The 12,755-nt window shown below is 40.5% G+C and overlaps 1 protein-coding gene across 2 annotated transcripts in view; it reads right to left on the bottom strand.

The window, feature by feature from the left end:
- Positions 1-2,907: 2,907 nt before the first annotated feature.
- Positions 2,908-12,755, bottom strand: part of pag1 (phosphoprotein membrane anchor with glycosphingolipid microdomains 1) — a 57,890-nt gene continuing 48,042 nt past the window's right edge. Inside the window, exons 7-11 of one of the 2 annotated variants that reach the window (XM_030741562.1) lie at positions 12,346-12,515; positions 11,650-12,084; positions 3,863-3,922; positions 3,342-3,492; positions 2,908-3,064 (exon numbers count right to left, since the gene is read on the bottom strand). In XM_030741562.1, the coding sequence (XP_030597422.1) occupies positions 3,024-3,064; positions 3,342-3,492; positions 3,863-3,922; positions 11,650-12,084; positions 12,346-12,515 (857 nt within the window). In that variant the 3' untranslated portion in view covers positions 2,908-3,023. Of the gene's footprint in view, positions 3,493-3,862; positions 3,923-11,649; positions 12,085-12,345; positions 12,516-12,755 lie in introns of both variants that reach the window. The other variant, XM_030741561.1, reaches the window with a different exon arrangement.

Genomic DNA, 12,755 nt, shown 5'->3' with positions numbered 1-12,755 from the left:
AGGCAGACAGACACTGAGAAGACACTTCTTTTAAACAGTATTATCCTTTTGAGCTCTGGCTGCTTAATTTTTTTATTTAATAATCACATACTTAGGGCTGAATTTATATCATCATGGATACATTTGAATTTTTCCAGTGATGCACAGTGCGCTCCATGATTTAGAATTATTTTGTATATTCATATCTAAAAAAAAATCAGCAGGGGCTTATTAAACATTTGTGCCCAGGGGTCTCTGAAGTGCCCTTCCTTAAAATAATCTAAAAGCTGCCTCAGAGGGCTGTTAACCCTCATATCGGTTACGTCATATACTAAAAAAGACATTTAAAAGTATGATCTTACAAACTATCGCTCTCCAAGAAAAAAAAATTAAAAAAGGCCACAAGAGAAATGTCTCTCTTTTGAACAGAAAGTTCACAGCGGTTTGATAGATCAAGTATGCCAGGAGACTGATTCATTGTAATTATCACCCAGCGTGGCAGAGAAAATACACCAAAGAATGTTATCACAGAAACAAATGACCTAATTAATGTCAAATGTTAATGTTTTTGGAAACTCTCACGCAGTGTACAATCCTTCTACAAGACATCGCCCCCAGAGAATTAAAAGACAAAATGGCACAATTTATAATATTTATATTTTAATAGAACAATTCATGTCATAAAATATTTACATGCACAGAATGGAAACTGGACAGAGTGGAGTGACAGATGTGGTCATAACCGCCAAACCAGGCTTCGCCCTTTGATTAAAGGCGGGTGTCACCATAGAGTAGTCTGATGGTTGTAAGGGGGAGTGGGAGGAGGGGGACAAATGATTTTGTGGTGGGAGGGGGGGGGGGGGGGGGGGGGGGGGGGGGGGGACTGAAGTAGAGGTGCTTCTCTGAACCTCTACCACTGTTTGTGTGTGTGTGTGTGTTTATCTGACCAAGAGCTTAAGAGCATAAGTTATTTTAAGTAAGTGTCTATTAGCTGTCTGTGTAAGAATTATCCTGATTCGATTTGGCACTAATACCCCCCCTCCTTTGGCCGATAATAGTCTTGTTTTCTGGTAAAAAGTAAAACAAAACAACATCAACAAACTGATAATTAAAGAAATGTTTGTCATAAAATACTAGGAGGGGGTTGGGTTTAAAATCCTCTTTCGCTGTAGCAATACTGGGAGATACAACAGCATTTCAAATGTATATAATTTATTAATCCGATAGCAGTCAGAGGAGGCTGGCTGCGTTTGTGTGAACCACGGACGAGCTCCAGCATGTCTAATGAAACACAAACCGAAACTGGAGCTACTGTAACGCTGTAATATTCTGATGTGGGTGGAAACAGATGACACCAATTTTTCTGCAAAGAGGTTACATACTGTAGCAATAAAAAAAAAGATATGCACAGCACAAAGCAGAGGCAGTATTCATTTAAAAATAAACAGTATGGAGGCAATATTTATTTTTATTTTTAATAAAAGTACCACGTTTTCGTAATATGCATGTACCAAAAGAACTGTACCATATAGCTGGCATTTGATTGGATATTCTCAGAAATGAAACGCCATCCACTTTGAGTTAAAATAACACAAAAACAGGGTTTCAATTTTTTTTTTTCTTAACACAAGTCAAAACATACATCAGTGCTCTTAAACGTATTTTAAAACTATATCACTCTGGACATTGTACAAATAAGTAAAAGCTTACATCAAATTTCCAGCAAGTAAGAGTTGGTTAAAATAGTGCTCTAACTACAAGCCTCGGTCGGCATGTCATCGATACCGGCTACAAACAGACAGATATGGTTTCCTCTATTAAAAAAAGTGTTAGGTGTTTAAATTGTGCAGCGATGCAACTGGATAGTGATGATGCTTTCAATAATCTGTACTTGTGCTTTAACGCCAACAGAAGACTGTACCAAGAATAGACTCAAGGAAACATATAAAGTACACTAATACAAGCTTGTTGTGTCATTTAATCACAATATATCTTTTGGACTTGTTTGGCCAAAATGTGCAAAATGAAAATATCCACTGACACATTCAAATGTTTTTTGTTTTTTTTTTTTAAACAATGAACTCTTTAAATACTCTGGGGAACACGTACCTAATGCCACAGTCCTCGCAGCACACTTTCATTTAGTATCTCAGTAAAAATGCTAGAAACTTTTTATAAAAGCCTATTCACTTTTCTCTCACAGACATACTCTAACATTTCACAATTACACAACAATATGCATCTTCAAATAAATATGAATTTCCAAAAAAAAAAAAAAAAAAAAAAAAAAAACCTTGACGTGGACTGTAGATCTTCTTAAAAAAAGAAAAGAAAAGAAAAATGCTTTCAAAACATGTTGCGATACTTCCCTTCCTTCCCCACTCCTTGTTTTCCGTTTTGGTTATAAGGAGGACGCTCATGCATCTATGATGACTGGTGTCAACCTGTGACATGTTAAGCCCACACATGTGCAGCGTGTAGTCTGAGCCGTGACACACGTATGTGGCAGAGAATTCATCAGCTGTGTTCAATGGTGAAATCTACCAAATACAACCTTTGTTTCTGCTAATCCTTTGGCAGCGAAAACCAAGACGGGGAACCTCATTTCTAGTCGAGAATGCACAGTGGAGGTGTTGCCAACCTGACAGAAAAAAAGCCTAAAAATACACCACCTGACACCTCAATAAAACATGACACTGAGTCACTTGCAAGAAACTAGAAAGACTAGCAGCTGCAGAGGGAGCATTCAAATAATATAACCTTCACATGTGTAAGTGCATGAATTTCACAAGTACTTTATGGCACTGAATTACTGGTTTTTCTTTTTTCCGTCATAGGCATTGATAGTGTCCTTAGCTAACTATTAAAATGCTGCATGAATGTTGCAATTGGATATTTATTTGGTAGTTTATCTGTTTAATTTTTTTCCCCCACAATCAAGTGTTGTTAAGGCCTACCAGTACCAATGACATTCACCCTGATTGATGAATTAAACGAGTCAAGTTTGGATATGATAAACCGTACCCAAGCTGTAAGGAGGACGCTCATGCATCTATGGTGGGTGCTGTGGTGAGCTGTTTTCTGTCCACAAGTCATGCACCAAAAGCATCCTTAATAGCAAGCTTAAAGCACCGCAGCAAAGTCTGTTAGATGGGAAGTGACTTAAAGGCGGGACATTTCTGAGCCCAGACCAAGCTCTCCAACACTTTCGTAGTCAGGCTCCGCCTTGCCGACATCTGACGACTCAGCTTGGTGTTCATCCTCTGAGCCATTTGTCTTTGGGATACGGATGGTTTCGTAGCCTGGATCCGTGCTGTCGGCGGCGGGGTCCTCCCCTGGCTCGGGCTCATCGGGTTGGCTGTAGATATCTCGGACGGTGGCGTAGAGGTCACTGGAGGAGGATGCCGGGACCAAACCTTTGATCTCTGCAATGCTGCTGTAGTCGTGCTCTTTGTCTTCCTCATTAACAGCGTCGTCACAGTTTGTTTTGTTGACTGTAGAGTACACCGCTGACTGAAAAGCACACAGAGAAAGACAAAATGACACAAACTGCTAACCACGATTGTTTTTCTTTTTTAGTTGGGTTATTACTCATCTAATGTTGCCCAAAAAGCTGTGCGTCAGAAACGCCACAACAGTGGAGATAATAAGATTGTTAAAACACTGATGCATTCATAAACAAGGACCCCTGCTAAGTTTTTCCCTCCTGGCACATTGTATGATGTTATCTATTTTACCAGTTTCCACTGTGTTCTATTTTTTATTTATTTTTTTTTATCTTTTTTGCGGGTGCTTGGAACATTTGCATTCACATAGCAAAGAGCTGCTGTCTCGGGACTGAAAACAGGAGTTTGGGGAATAAGGGAGTTTAACGCACACTTACCTCATTGTCTGACAGAACGTGGTTGTCGAACTCCGGTGCAGGAGACAGAGGGGAGTGTAACTGAAGGAGAAAAGAACAAAAAGGACAGATTCAGATATGGCAGAAAAGACTGAGGTTTAAAGCGCTTGCATTGCTGCAAAGTGGCTTCTTGCATCACCCCAAAAAGCGGCTGTTAAAAACATTTGAAGGTTTGCCACACATTTTCATTTTTAGGAATTTGGGTGCAATTTGTAGTCTGTATAGATTTTTAATATAAAGGAAAGCAAAGCAAAACTCGTACAGTAATAGGGCTGATCCAAACGCCTCTGAAGGAATCAAATTAAGATATAGTGAAGTTCATATCGAGCTTTATTATTAAAACATGCCGGCAAACTATCGACAAGTTCTCAGAAACAGTACCCAGTAGAAAAGCTCTGCGAATATGAAAGAACGCCTGGTAACTAATCAGTGGTGAAATTCTAAAGTATTCCCAGCAGCGGGAGAGAAACACGCCCTGCATTTTCGCTTTATGCTGTGAAAAATGCGAAGCTGCAGTTCCAAATAGGCATTTGTTCATTAATATATATATATTTATATTGAGTGAAAGTCAGTAGGCAGCGACAGAATGTGATGCTTTTGTGCAGTCTCTGTCCACTTCGTCTTATGATCAATGAGAGGGCCATTAATCAAAAAAGCACATCTGACAGCAGCACAAAACACCTCAGGAGTCTAACAAGAATCTCAATAACCCTGCCAGCACTGACTAAAGACTTTATATCTTGTATGGGGAAAAAGGAAAATATTTTTGACTTGATTCAAGGATAAAAATTCAGATGTAGTCCTTGGCTAGAGGTACCAAGGTTAACGTTAATACATTTAAAAAGAAAAGGGAATTGTACTGAGGCACAGCGCTCGGTGCCTCTAAGGACACATCTCCATGCAAGCTACGCTCTTAGGTGCTGAATGAAAACCTGTCTGCAGAGCCCATCCATCAAACTGTCCACCGCAGCAGTACGTCCGAGTATCTTCATGCAGACACATGTTTCTCCAGCGTTTTCTCAAAGCACTTAAATCAATGTGATGACTTTATGGTTAATGCATGTTTGGAGACATGATTACTTTTATAGATCCAACACACACTCGTGACGTCGCCGACGCCTTTTACATTTCACTTTAATTAGCCAACCAATTAGGCAGAATGCCCCCAGAGGAGAGTTTGTACGAAACAAGGACGTAGGTGACATGACCCAGACAACCGCACCTTCAAGTTTGTTAATCTAATACGAAGCTTCTTTATGCTTGCCTCAAGTATTATTGCAAATTAAAGTGGAATTTTCATTTAGTCAGTCACACATCCGGCTTTTAAAGTGTGCTTTATGCAGATGGGTGTTAAATCGGAGTCGTAAAAAAATTTATTGTAAACGTGTGAAACATTAATTTTATTCAACAAAGCCCCACAACAGAACGCGGCTGGGTATTTGTTTTGTGTCAATACACATCAAGATATTACGTCTGAGAGATTAATATTTTTGAAGTGTTGCAGTAAGACGTGGCCTGCTTTCATCCGTGTGTATAAGAGAAGATTATGGGAGCTTGTTTACATGTATGTAGGTGACACAGTGATACACAGGGCAAGCAAGTTTGACTATAAGCTGATTACACCTGCCTCAGAAGATGGGCGACTCAGGTGTCAATGTGTCATAGTGACGCGCATATATACTACATCAGTATGAATACAACAACTCAGATTGTTGGAGTTGCATGTGGTTAGTCAGGTATGTACAGTTAGGTCTGTAAATAACTGGACAAGCATGTCATTTTTGTAATTTTGCCTCTGTACACCAACACAAAGGAAGTCAAAACACTCAAGATGTGACTGAAGTGCAGACAGCCATTTTTATACCAAAAATATTCAAAAGTAATTGGATAATCTAATCTGCTTTCATTTTTGTCTTCAGTAACTGAAAAGGATGCTCTATTGGGTTGAGCGTTGAAGAATATCCCATTTCTTTGCCTTGAGAGACTCATGGGTTGCTTTCACACTATGCTTTGGGTCATTATCCATTTGCACTGCGAAGTGCTGTCGGATCAATTTGAAAGCATTTGGTTGAATCTGAGCAGGGACTATAGCCCTGTACACTTCATAACCCATCCTGCTACTTCTATCAGCAGCCACATCATCAATAAACACTAAAGAGCCGGTTCCACTGGCAGCATGTCCACACCATACCATGCCTCCACCATGTTTGACAGATGATGTGGTTTGCTTCAGATCACGAGCTGTTTCTCCCCTTCTCCATACTTTTCTCTCCCCTTCATTCTGGTACAAGTGAATCTTGGTTTCATCTGTCCAAAGTCTGCAATTCAAACACATCTTGACACTTTGATGTTAAATCTACTGTCTAATTTTTTAAACAACTTAAAGACTAAATCAAATTCTCTCCCATAACACAAATGCCCTGTCCATCGATAGTGATTCTCTTTAGCAAAAGTCAGCTCAGCAGTGCTGACACGCCAAATTTCGCAGTTTACCTGGACTGTGCCCCCTCAATGTATATCCCAGCAGCCCGGAGGCTGGGTCAAATTCATTTCCTGCACCTCACATGAAAAGCCCACAGGCGACACCAGAGCAAATGACTGCAAACAAGTGTCAGTGTGTTTATGGCAGTTCAATCACTGTTCAGTGCACGGGATCACAGAAGCAGTGAAGAAAAGGTCACAAAGGCTGCAAGTGTGTGTTTCTGAGTAGCAAGAGCAAATATTTCAATAGAAAGCAGCTGTATGTATGGAAATTTACTGCATATAAAGAAAGAGTGCCACTGTGTGTGTGTGTGTGTGTGTGTGTGTGTGTGTGTGTGTGTGTGTGTGTGTGTGTGTGTGTGTGTGTGTGTGTGTGTGTTAGCAGCATTTACTGAGCTGCTACTTGAGGGAATTCCTCTCAGACATTTACCCCTGTGTATGCACAGATGACTTGCCTGTGTGTGTGTGTGTGTGTGTGTGTGTGTGTGTGTGTGTGTGTGTGTGTGTGTGTGTGTGTGTGTGTGTGTGTGTGCGCGTGTGTGTTTATAAGAGACAGAGATGGAGGGAGAATTTCTATAGCCCATATCATCCATCATGAAGCCAGACTAACTGTCGTAGAGATGGTGGCCAGCTGGTGCTCACTAAGCGCGCGCGCGCGCACACACACTTGGTCAGACAAGACAAATCACAGACAACTCCTGGTCATACATGGGCGTAAACCACAGGGAGCCAAGAACATTCATGCTTAACCTTAAATAGGCCCCAGGGTGTCTATGTGTAGCAGAACATATGTAAAAACACACACACATATCATAAACCCTCCATATGTGTCTGTGTGTTTAACATGAGGGGGAAATAAAATACATGTGGCCGCATGTAAAAATGTTTAAATCTTAAAGTGTGTAAGTTTGTGCGTGTGTGGTTTCCAGAGTTGTGGATTGTGAAGATATATTTGGAATTCACAAGATTAAGATTTTTCTCACAGATATGGGGGTCAGATGAGACTGTTTGCCTGCTGTCCAAACGAGCAGCAGTATTGAACTAATTGGCTACAAACACCACAAACAAAGGAACAGAGAGAAAAAAAAAAGATAGATCCACTGAGAAAAGAGGCACCAAAACATAGAGGTTATACAGAATATTTCTGGTTTATAAGAAAATTGGTCTTAATTTCAGTTAGTGCTATTATTTTTATTTGTTGTGATAACTTACAACCTTGCCAGGAGGAACGCAGCAGTTAGACAGCGAGGCAGGTTGCAAACAAACCAACAGCCAGATTATCACAAAGAGCATATTTGGAGCATGGACAGTAAAAAGACATGGACGTAGCTTCCTGGTTGGAAAAATGAAGCCAGCGAGGAAGTGCCTTAAACCTGCATTCTATCTGAAGGTTCTGTGGTTGCAGAAAGACTTCCAGTCCCAGAAGTCGATGTGGAAACAGCTCTTAGACTTTACCTCTGTAAACACTTTCCTGTCTCATTTATGGACTCAGTCTGAATTAAAATTGAGTCTATTTTGAAAATCTTGGTCATTTTCTCTCATGATCTAGTGGGATTACATGCAAATATTCACTAATTAGAATCTCATCAGGTTTCCATGTATTTAATTAGAAAGTAAAGCAAATTATTGACCTGATGCTAAGGGACAATATCTGTACTAAAATGCCACGGTAATCTCTCCAACAGATGTTGAGCTTCACTCAAAAACACAAACAACAATAGATGATGAACATGATGATAATGCTATGTCTAAGCTAGTTTGAACAGTAAAAGGACCCCAGCAGAGTTTACACAATGATAAGGGCTTTTAAAAAAAATCATGGGTAAGCAACACAAAGAATATTCAAATTGTTTTCAACACTTGGCCCTACTCCAGTAGAAAAAAAAACTCTATATCTTGTCTATTATAACTATGTCTTTACTGCAATGGAGGCTAAGCTCAAGGACCAACAATACCACAAACCCACAAATTTTGACCCTGCTCCCCCGGTGACAACACAACGCTGCAACATTGTAAACAAATAAATGTAAAAAGTGTGGCCGGGGTGAAAAGAAGATAACATATAATTGAGCATAACTATCATTTAAAAGTACTTAAGTGCTGCTTAATAGAGGAGCTTTGTGGCAGACTGACAATGTGATGCTTTGTCTGATGCGATTCTTTGAGCTGAAAGTGTGTTGGTGTGTGCTCTTCTGATGGATCTCAGCATGTGGAAAGCAGCATGCTGAAAGCAGCAGCAGTTCTGCTCTGTTCAGTCCATGATAATGAACTGCTGGACTTCTCGTTTTACCTTTTCTGTTACTCTTCTTCCTCTTCTTCCGTACATCTCTACATCTCAACCTCTGTAGCAGTTTCTTCTCCATCATCCTTTCCCCCCTCGCCACCTTTCTATCGATGACTTAATTTGTATTCTCCTGTTTTTTTTTTTCTCCCTGCCTTTCACTCCTCTCTTTCCCCCTCACCCTTCATGCCTGCCAATCCTTTCAGAGTTTTTTTTGAGTCTCCCATCATCTCTCTGTCACTATCTCCATTTCATCTATTACTCTCTCCTGCTCTTCTCACTTCGGCTCCCATTTTCATTTTTTTTTTCTTTCCTCCCTTCACTCCCACACCGTCTTTTTTTTTTCTTCTCTCGCCATCAAATTTCTTTCTTCGCTCTGCCAGTCTCCACAAAGCAGCACTGAGATGTCGGCTTAGCAGATAGTAATTGCAGTGGAGAGACATCTCCCTTTTTCTTTTTTCTCCAAGGTCTTTATCTCAAGCCAGCTACGTTGCTGAGAAGATGACCGACATCAGCTATATATTGGGATAAATTGCGTTATTAAGATGGTGAGAATGAGACAGAGGATCCCTATCATTACCTTAGGATGAAAAGTATCTGCCTTTTTATGTGTGTGGGTTTGCCAAATGGAAATTTTATATAAGAACTAAACTGACTCAACAATTTCCATTTTTCCTTGGAGAATAATGTCACAATTAAAATCCAGAGAAGAAGAGAAGTTTTGCTGTGTGTGGTTGTTTTGCTTGGAGTTAGCAGGCCACTCAGCAACCCCTTTAGCAGCAGTGCAAAAGTTTTGGGGTGGTGCATCAGTGTTAATGACCTCACTAGAATAAGATGCTTCCCATTATTGCTGCTCTTACATTTACCCGCACATTTTAACTCAGGATATCAAGTAATTTATCAAAAGTTTAAGAGCAGTTTGCAGTTTCAGAGCTCCAGGGTCATGCTACAACTGAAAATTACAACTCTAATTATTATTCTTCTTTTTAAAAATGTAAAAATTAATTTCTAGTTTCTCTCTCTTTTTTTTTTTTTGGCATGGCTCCATTAGATGCTTTCCATTTCTCTGTTCCATCAAATTAGTAATGTTCATTATGCAGATTCTAGCTGATTAAATCTACATGCATGAGACACATAACACACGCTGGGTATCCCGCTCAGTGGAAGCTGTGAAGCGGCGCATACGTCCTTCTCGAGCATATGAATGATGCAGACAAAAGAAGGTAAAATGCAATAAATTTAATAAAATAAAATAGATAAAAATAAATAAAACAGTAAATTTAAATTTACAAAAAAGCAGAAAAATAATAAAGCACTTTTTAAATAAAAAAAAAATAAAGATGCCAAATTACAGTTATTTACTTGCATTCCTGAACAGATAAATTCATTTTGGTGGTTTAATGTTATGCTTGATTAATTTCTGACTTTTCCGAGAAGTCCAGCGTGCTGGCTCCAATTTGGGTATAAAAGCATGAATTCAGTTTGCTATTTGTAGATTTATAAAATACTTGTGTTGGCCTAATAAATTTGATAACCACTTCATAGGATAAAGTTGTTTTTTTTTAATAACTATGATGCTAGAATTGTATTGCAGTGCCGTGTTTTCCTGGTGTTATCTTTCAGTAGCTGCTTCATTTTTCTCCTCCATGTCGCCTGTCTTCCTTGCCCTTTAAACATCCTTGTACTCTGTCTGAATGCATTACCGTGAATATGAATGAAATATTATAAGTTTAAAACAAAAAAAAGCGGTGTTTTGTCAAGATGATCGAGAATGCATTCATAGCTTTTACCGATCTGAGTATTAAGCCAAGGAAAATTGAAAAATGTATTTTATTTTCATATATTTCCATCATCTGAATAATTTTCTCAGTCGTCACAGGTTACTTTTCTTCGTTTCTGCCACCCTGCCTCTTGCTTGTGATGACACTGTGAATCAAAGCTAACTCTAATAAAACTGCTCCCTCTTAATTAGACACTACCTGTAATAAGCAGTTACATTTTTTACAGCACACTGTACAAATATGCAATAATTTGAAAGCTCCTACATGCAGCATGGCATAAATGAGACTTTACTCAGAATTAATGTGGGCTTTCTGACAAATATGAGCTAATAAAGATATTAACAACAATTAAGCACACCCATTAGCGCCATCTTCAGGGGCTGGGTGACTCAATGTGTGTTAATATCTTTCCAGATAACTAAACTACTGTAGCTTCCCTTAGTTATAGTTAATGAATTGGAACTTGCAATTTGAAAGGCCTCCTCTCGTTTATCTGAACTGGTGTAAAACCTGCATTTACACTGAGCGCATTACTCGCGCCCTCATTTTTGAGCTGCAAACTTGCTCTTGAAATGAACTAGATGCATCTGTTTGTTTATAAATTTATAAATTATATTATTTGCCCCGTTTAGCCCTGGCCCAGTCTGTGGTGGTCTGCCGGTGGTGAGTCCGCCCTGGGCTCTGGTACAGTGCTACATCTTGTAGACAGCAAAGTGGGGAACAGATTTACAACAGACGGCAACACATTTGTGATTTATCACAGTTAATTGCTGTATTACTGCAAACAGATTCCACATAACTGACAACTTGACCCCGTTCAATCGAGCTGACTGACTCCGTCTTGCTGTCGTTTCATTGCCATTTTTATCGCCATCTTGATGCACCAAAGTCAGTTTGAAGACGGCAAACGAGTGCAAGTGGTCTCAGCCCTGGTCTCCGTTTCACTATTTCAAAGGCACAAATCTCAAGTCGACTGCATATGGTCACAATAATTTTGTTGCACCGCGATCTGCAAACCGTGTTTTCCCTAGTGTGACTGCAGACTAGGTTAGCACCAGTTTTCACATTGAAACAGGTGCTTGATGCTATAATGAAAAGTTGGAATGGAACAGGATCCAGAGGGCTGTTGTGCCTTTTGTGTTTGGGCCTCAGAACATGCTTTAAGAAGGGCTGTTTAAGGCAAACACACGCACGCACACACACACACACACACACACACACTTTACCTCTCCATTGTGCATCCCAGCCTCTGTGAGCCCATTCATCATCACCGCTGGCTGGTTGTCATTTTCATCCAGAACCTTCTCTGGTACCGGTGGAGGTAAATCCTCCTCTGGCTCCTCCTGAGGTTTTTGTGAAGGAACGACAGCATTATCAGAGCGCCTTTTGGCCTCCATGTCCGCACTGTGACGGCTCTTCTTATTCAGGTTGACAGAGGCGTACTCCACCCCTGCGCAAAGAGGCCCTCGCTCAGGTGTGCTTGGGCTAAGGTGGCCGTTAAGAAGAGCGGGAGGATGAGGCGGGGGTTCATCTGGACTCAGCTGGATGGTACCGTTGGGGAGGCCAACCTCTGCAGGGGGGTCTTTAAGCTCCTTGACTGTCTCGTACAGAGACTCTTCAGCACTGACGTCACGTGAGGTCACCGCTATCTCCTTCACCACCTTAACATCAGAAACACACACTGAATTTATGTGCATGTAAAAGAAAGAAATATATTTTTAATGTTTCTGCCTCCTGGCTGCAAACTCAGTTCACCAGCCACTTGTGGAAAAGACCCTAAGCTCAATCAATCTATTACTCAGTCAGCCAGCCCTGCAATTTTCCAACTAATCAAAGCTTTAACCTCCTCCACTGGGCACGTCCGAGCTCACGAGGAGGAAAAAAAAATATTCTGCTGTTTAAAGGTGACTTTAAACACTGACCTCATAAGTGCTGTCCCCTGAGGGTGGGGGTCCGTTCCCGATAAGGGCGTTGTTGGGAGGGATGCTGGGTAGCTCACGGTCCTGAGGGCACTTGGAGGACCTGAGTTCTGATTGGCTGGAGAGCATCTCCTCCGACAACTGGGGACTGTTGTCCTGTGTGTCCGTGAGAACTAGTGGAGAGAAGAAGAAAAGAGTCAGGGCGAAGAAACAGCTTCTCTTTGGGTTGTTTTATAGAGGAAGATGTTTTCCTAAGTTTGACTTGAAGGTAATTTTGTTATCGTTCACACATTTTGTCATTATTTCTCATTACACGGATACACTAAGGTTTAAAATGAACCAAAGCTGACTGGCAACCACACTGCAGCTAACAGTTATCATGTGTCAGCAGAAACATGCTGACACATGACACA

The sequence above is a fragment of the Archocentrus centrarchus genome, chromosome 11 (genome assembly GCF_007364275.1).
Source record: "Archocentrus centrarchus isolate MPI-CPG fArcCen1 chromosome 11, fArcCen1, whole genome shotgun sequence".
In the NCBI taxonomy this organism is placed as follows: Eukaryota; Metazoa; Chordata; class Actinopteri; order Cichliformes; family Cichlidae; genus Archocentrus; species Archocentrus centrarchus.
Note: the sequence above shows the minus strand (reverse complement) of the source record. Positions and strands in the feature narration are given on the sequence as shown.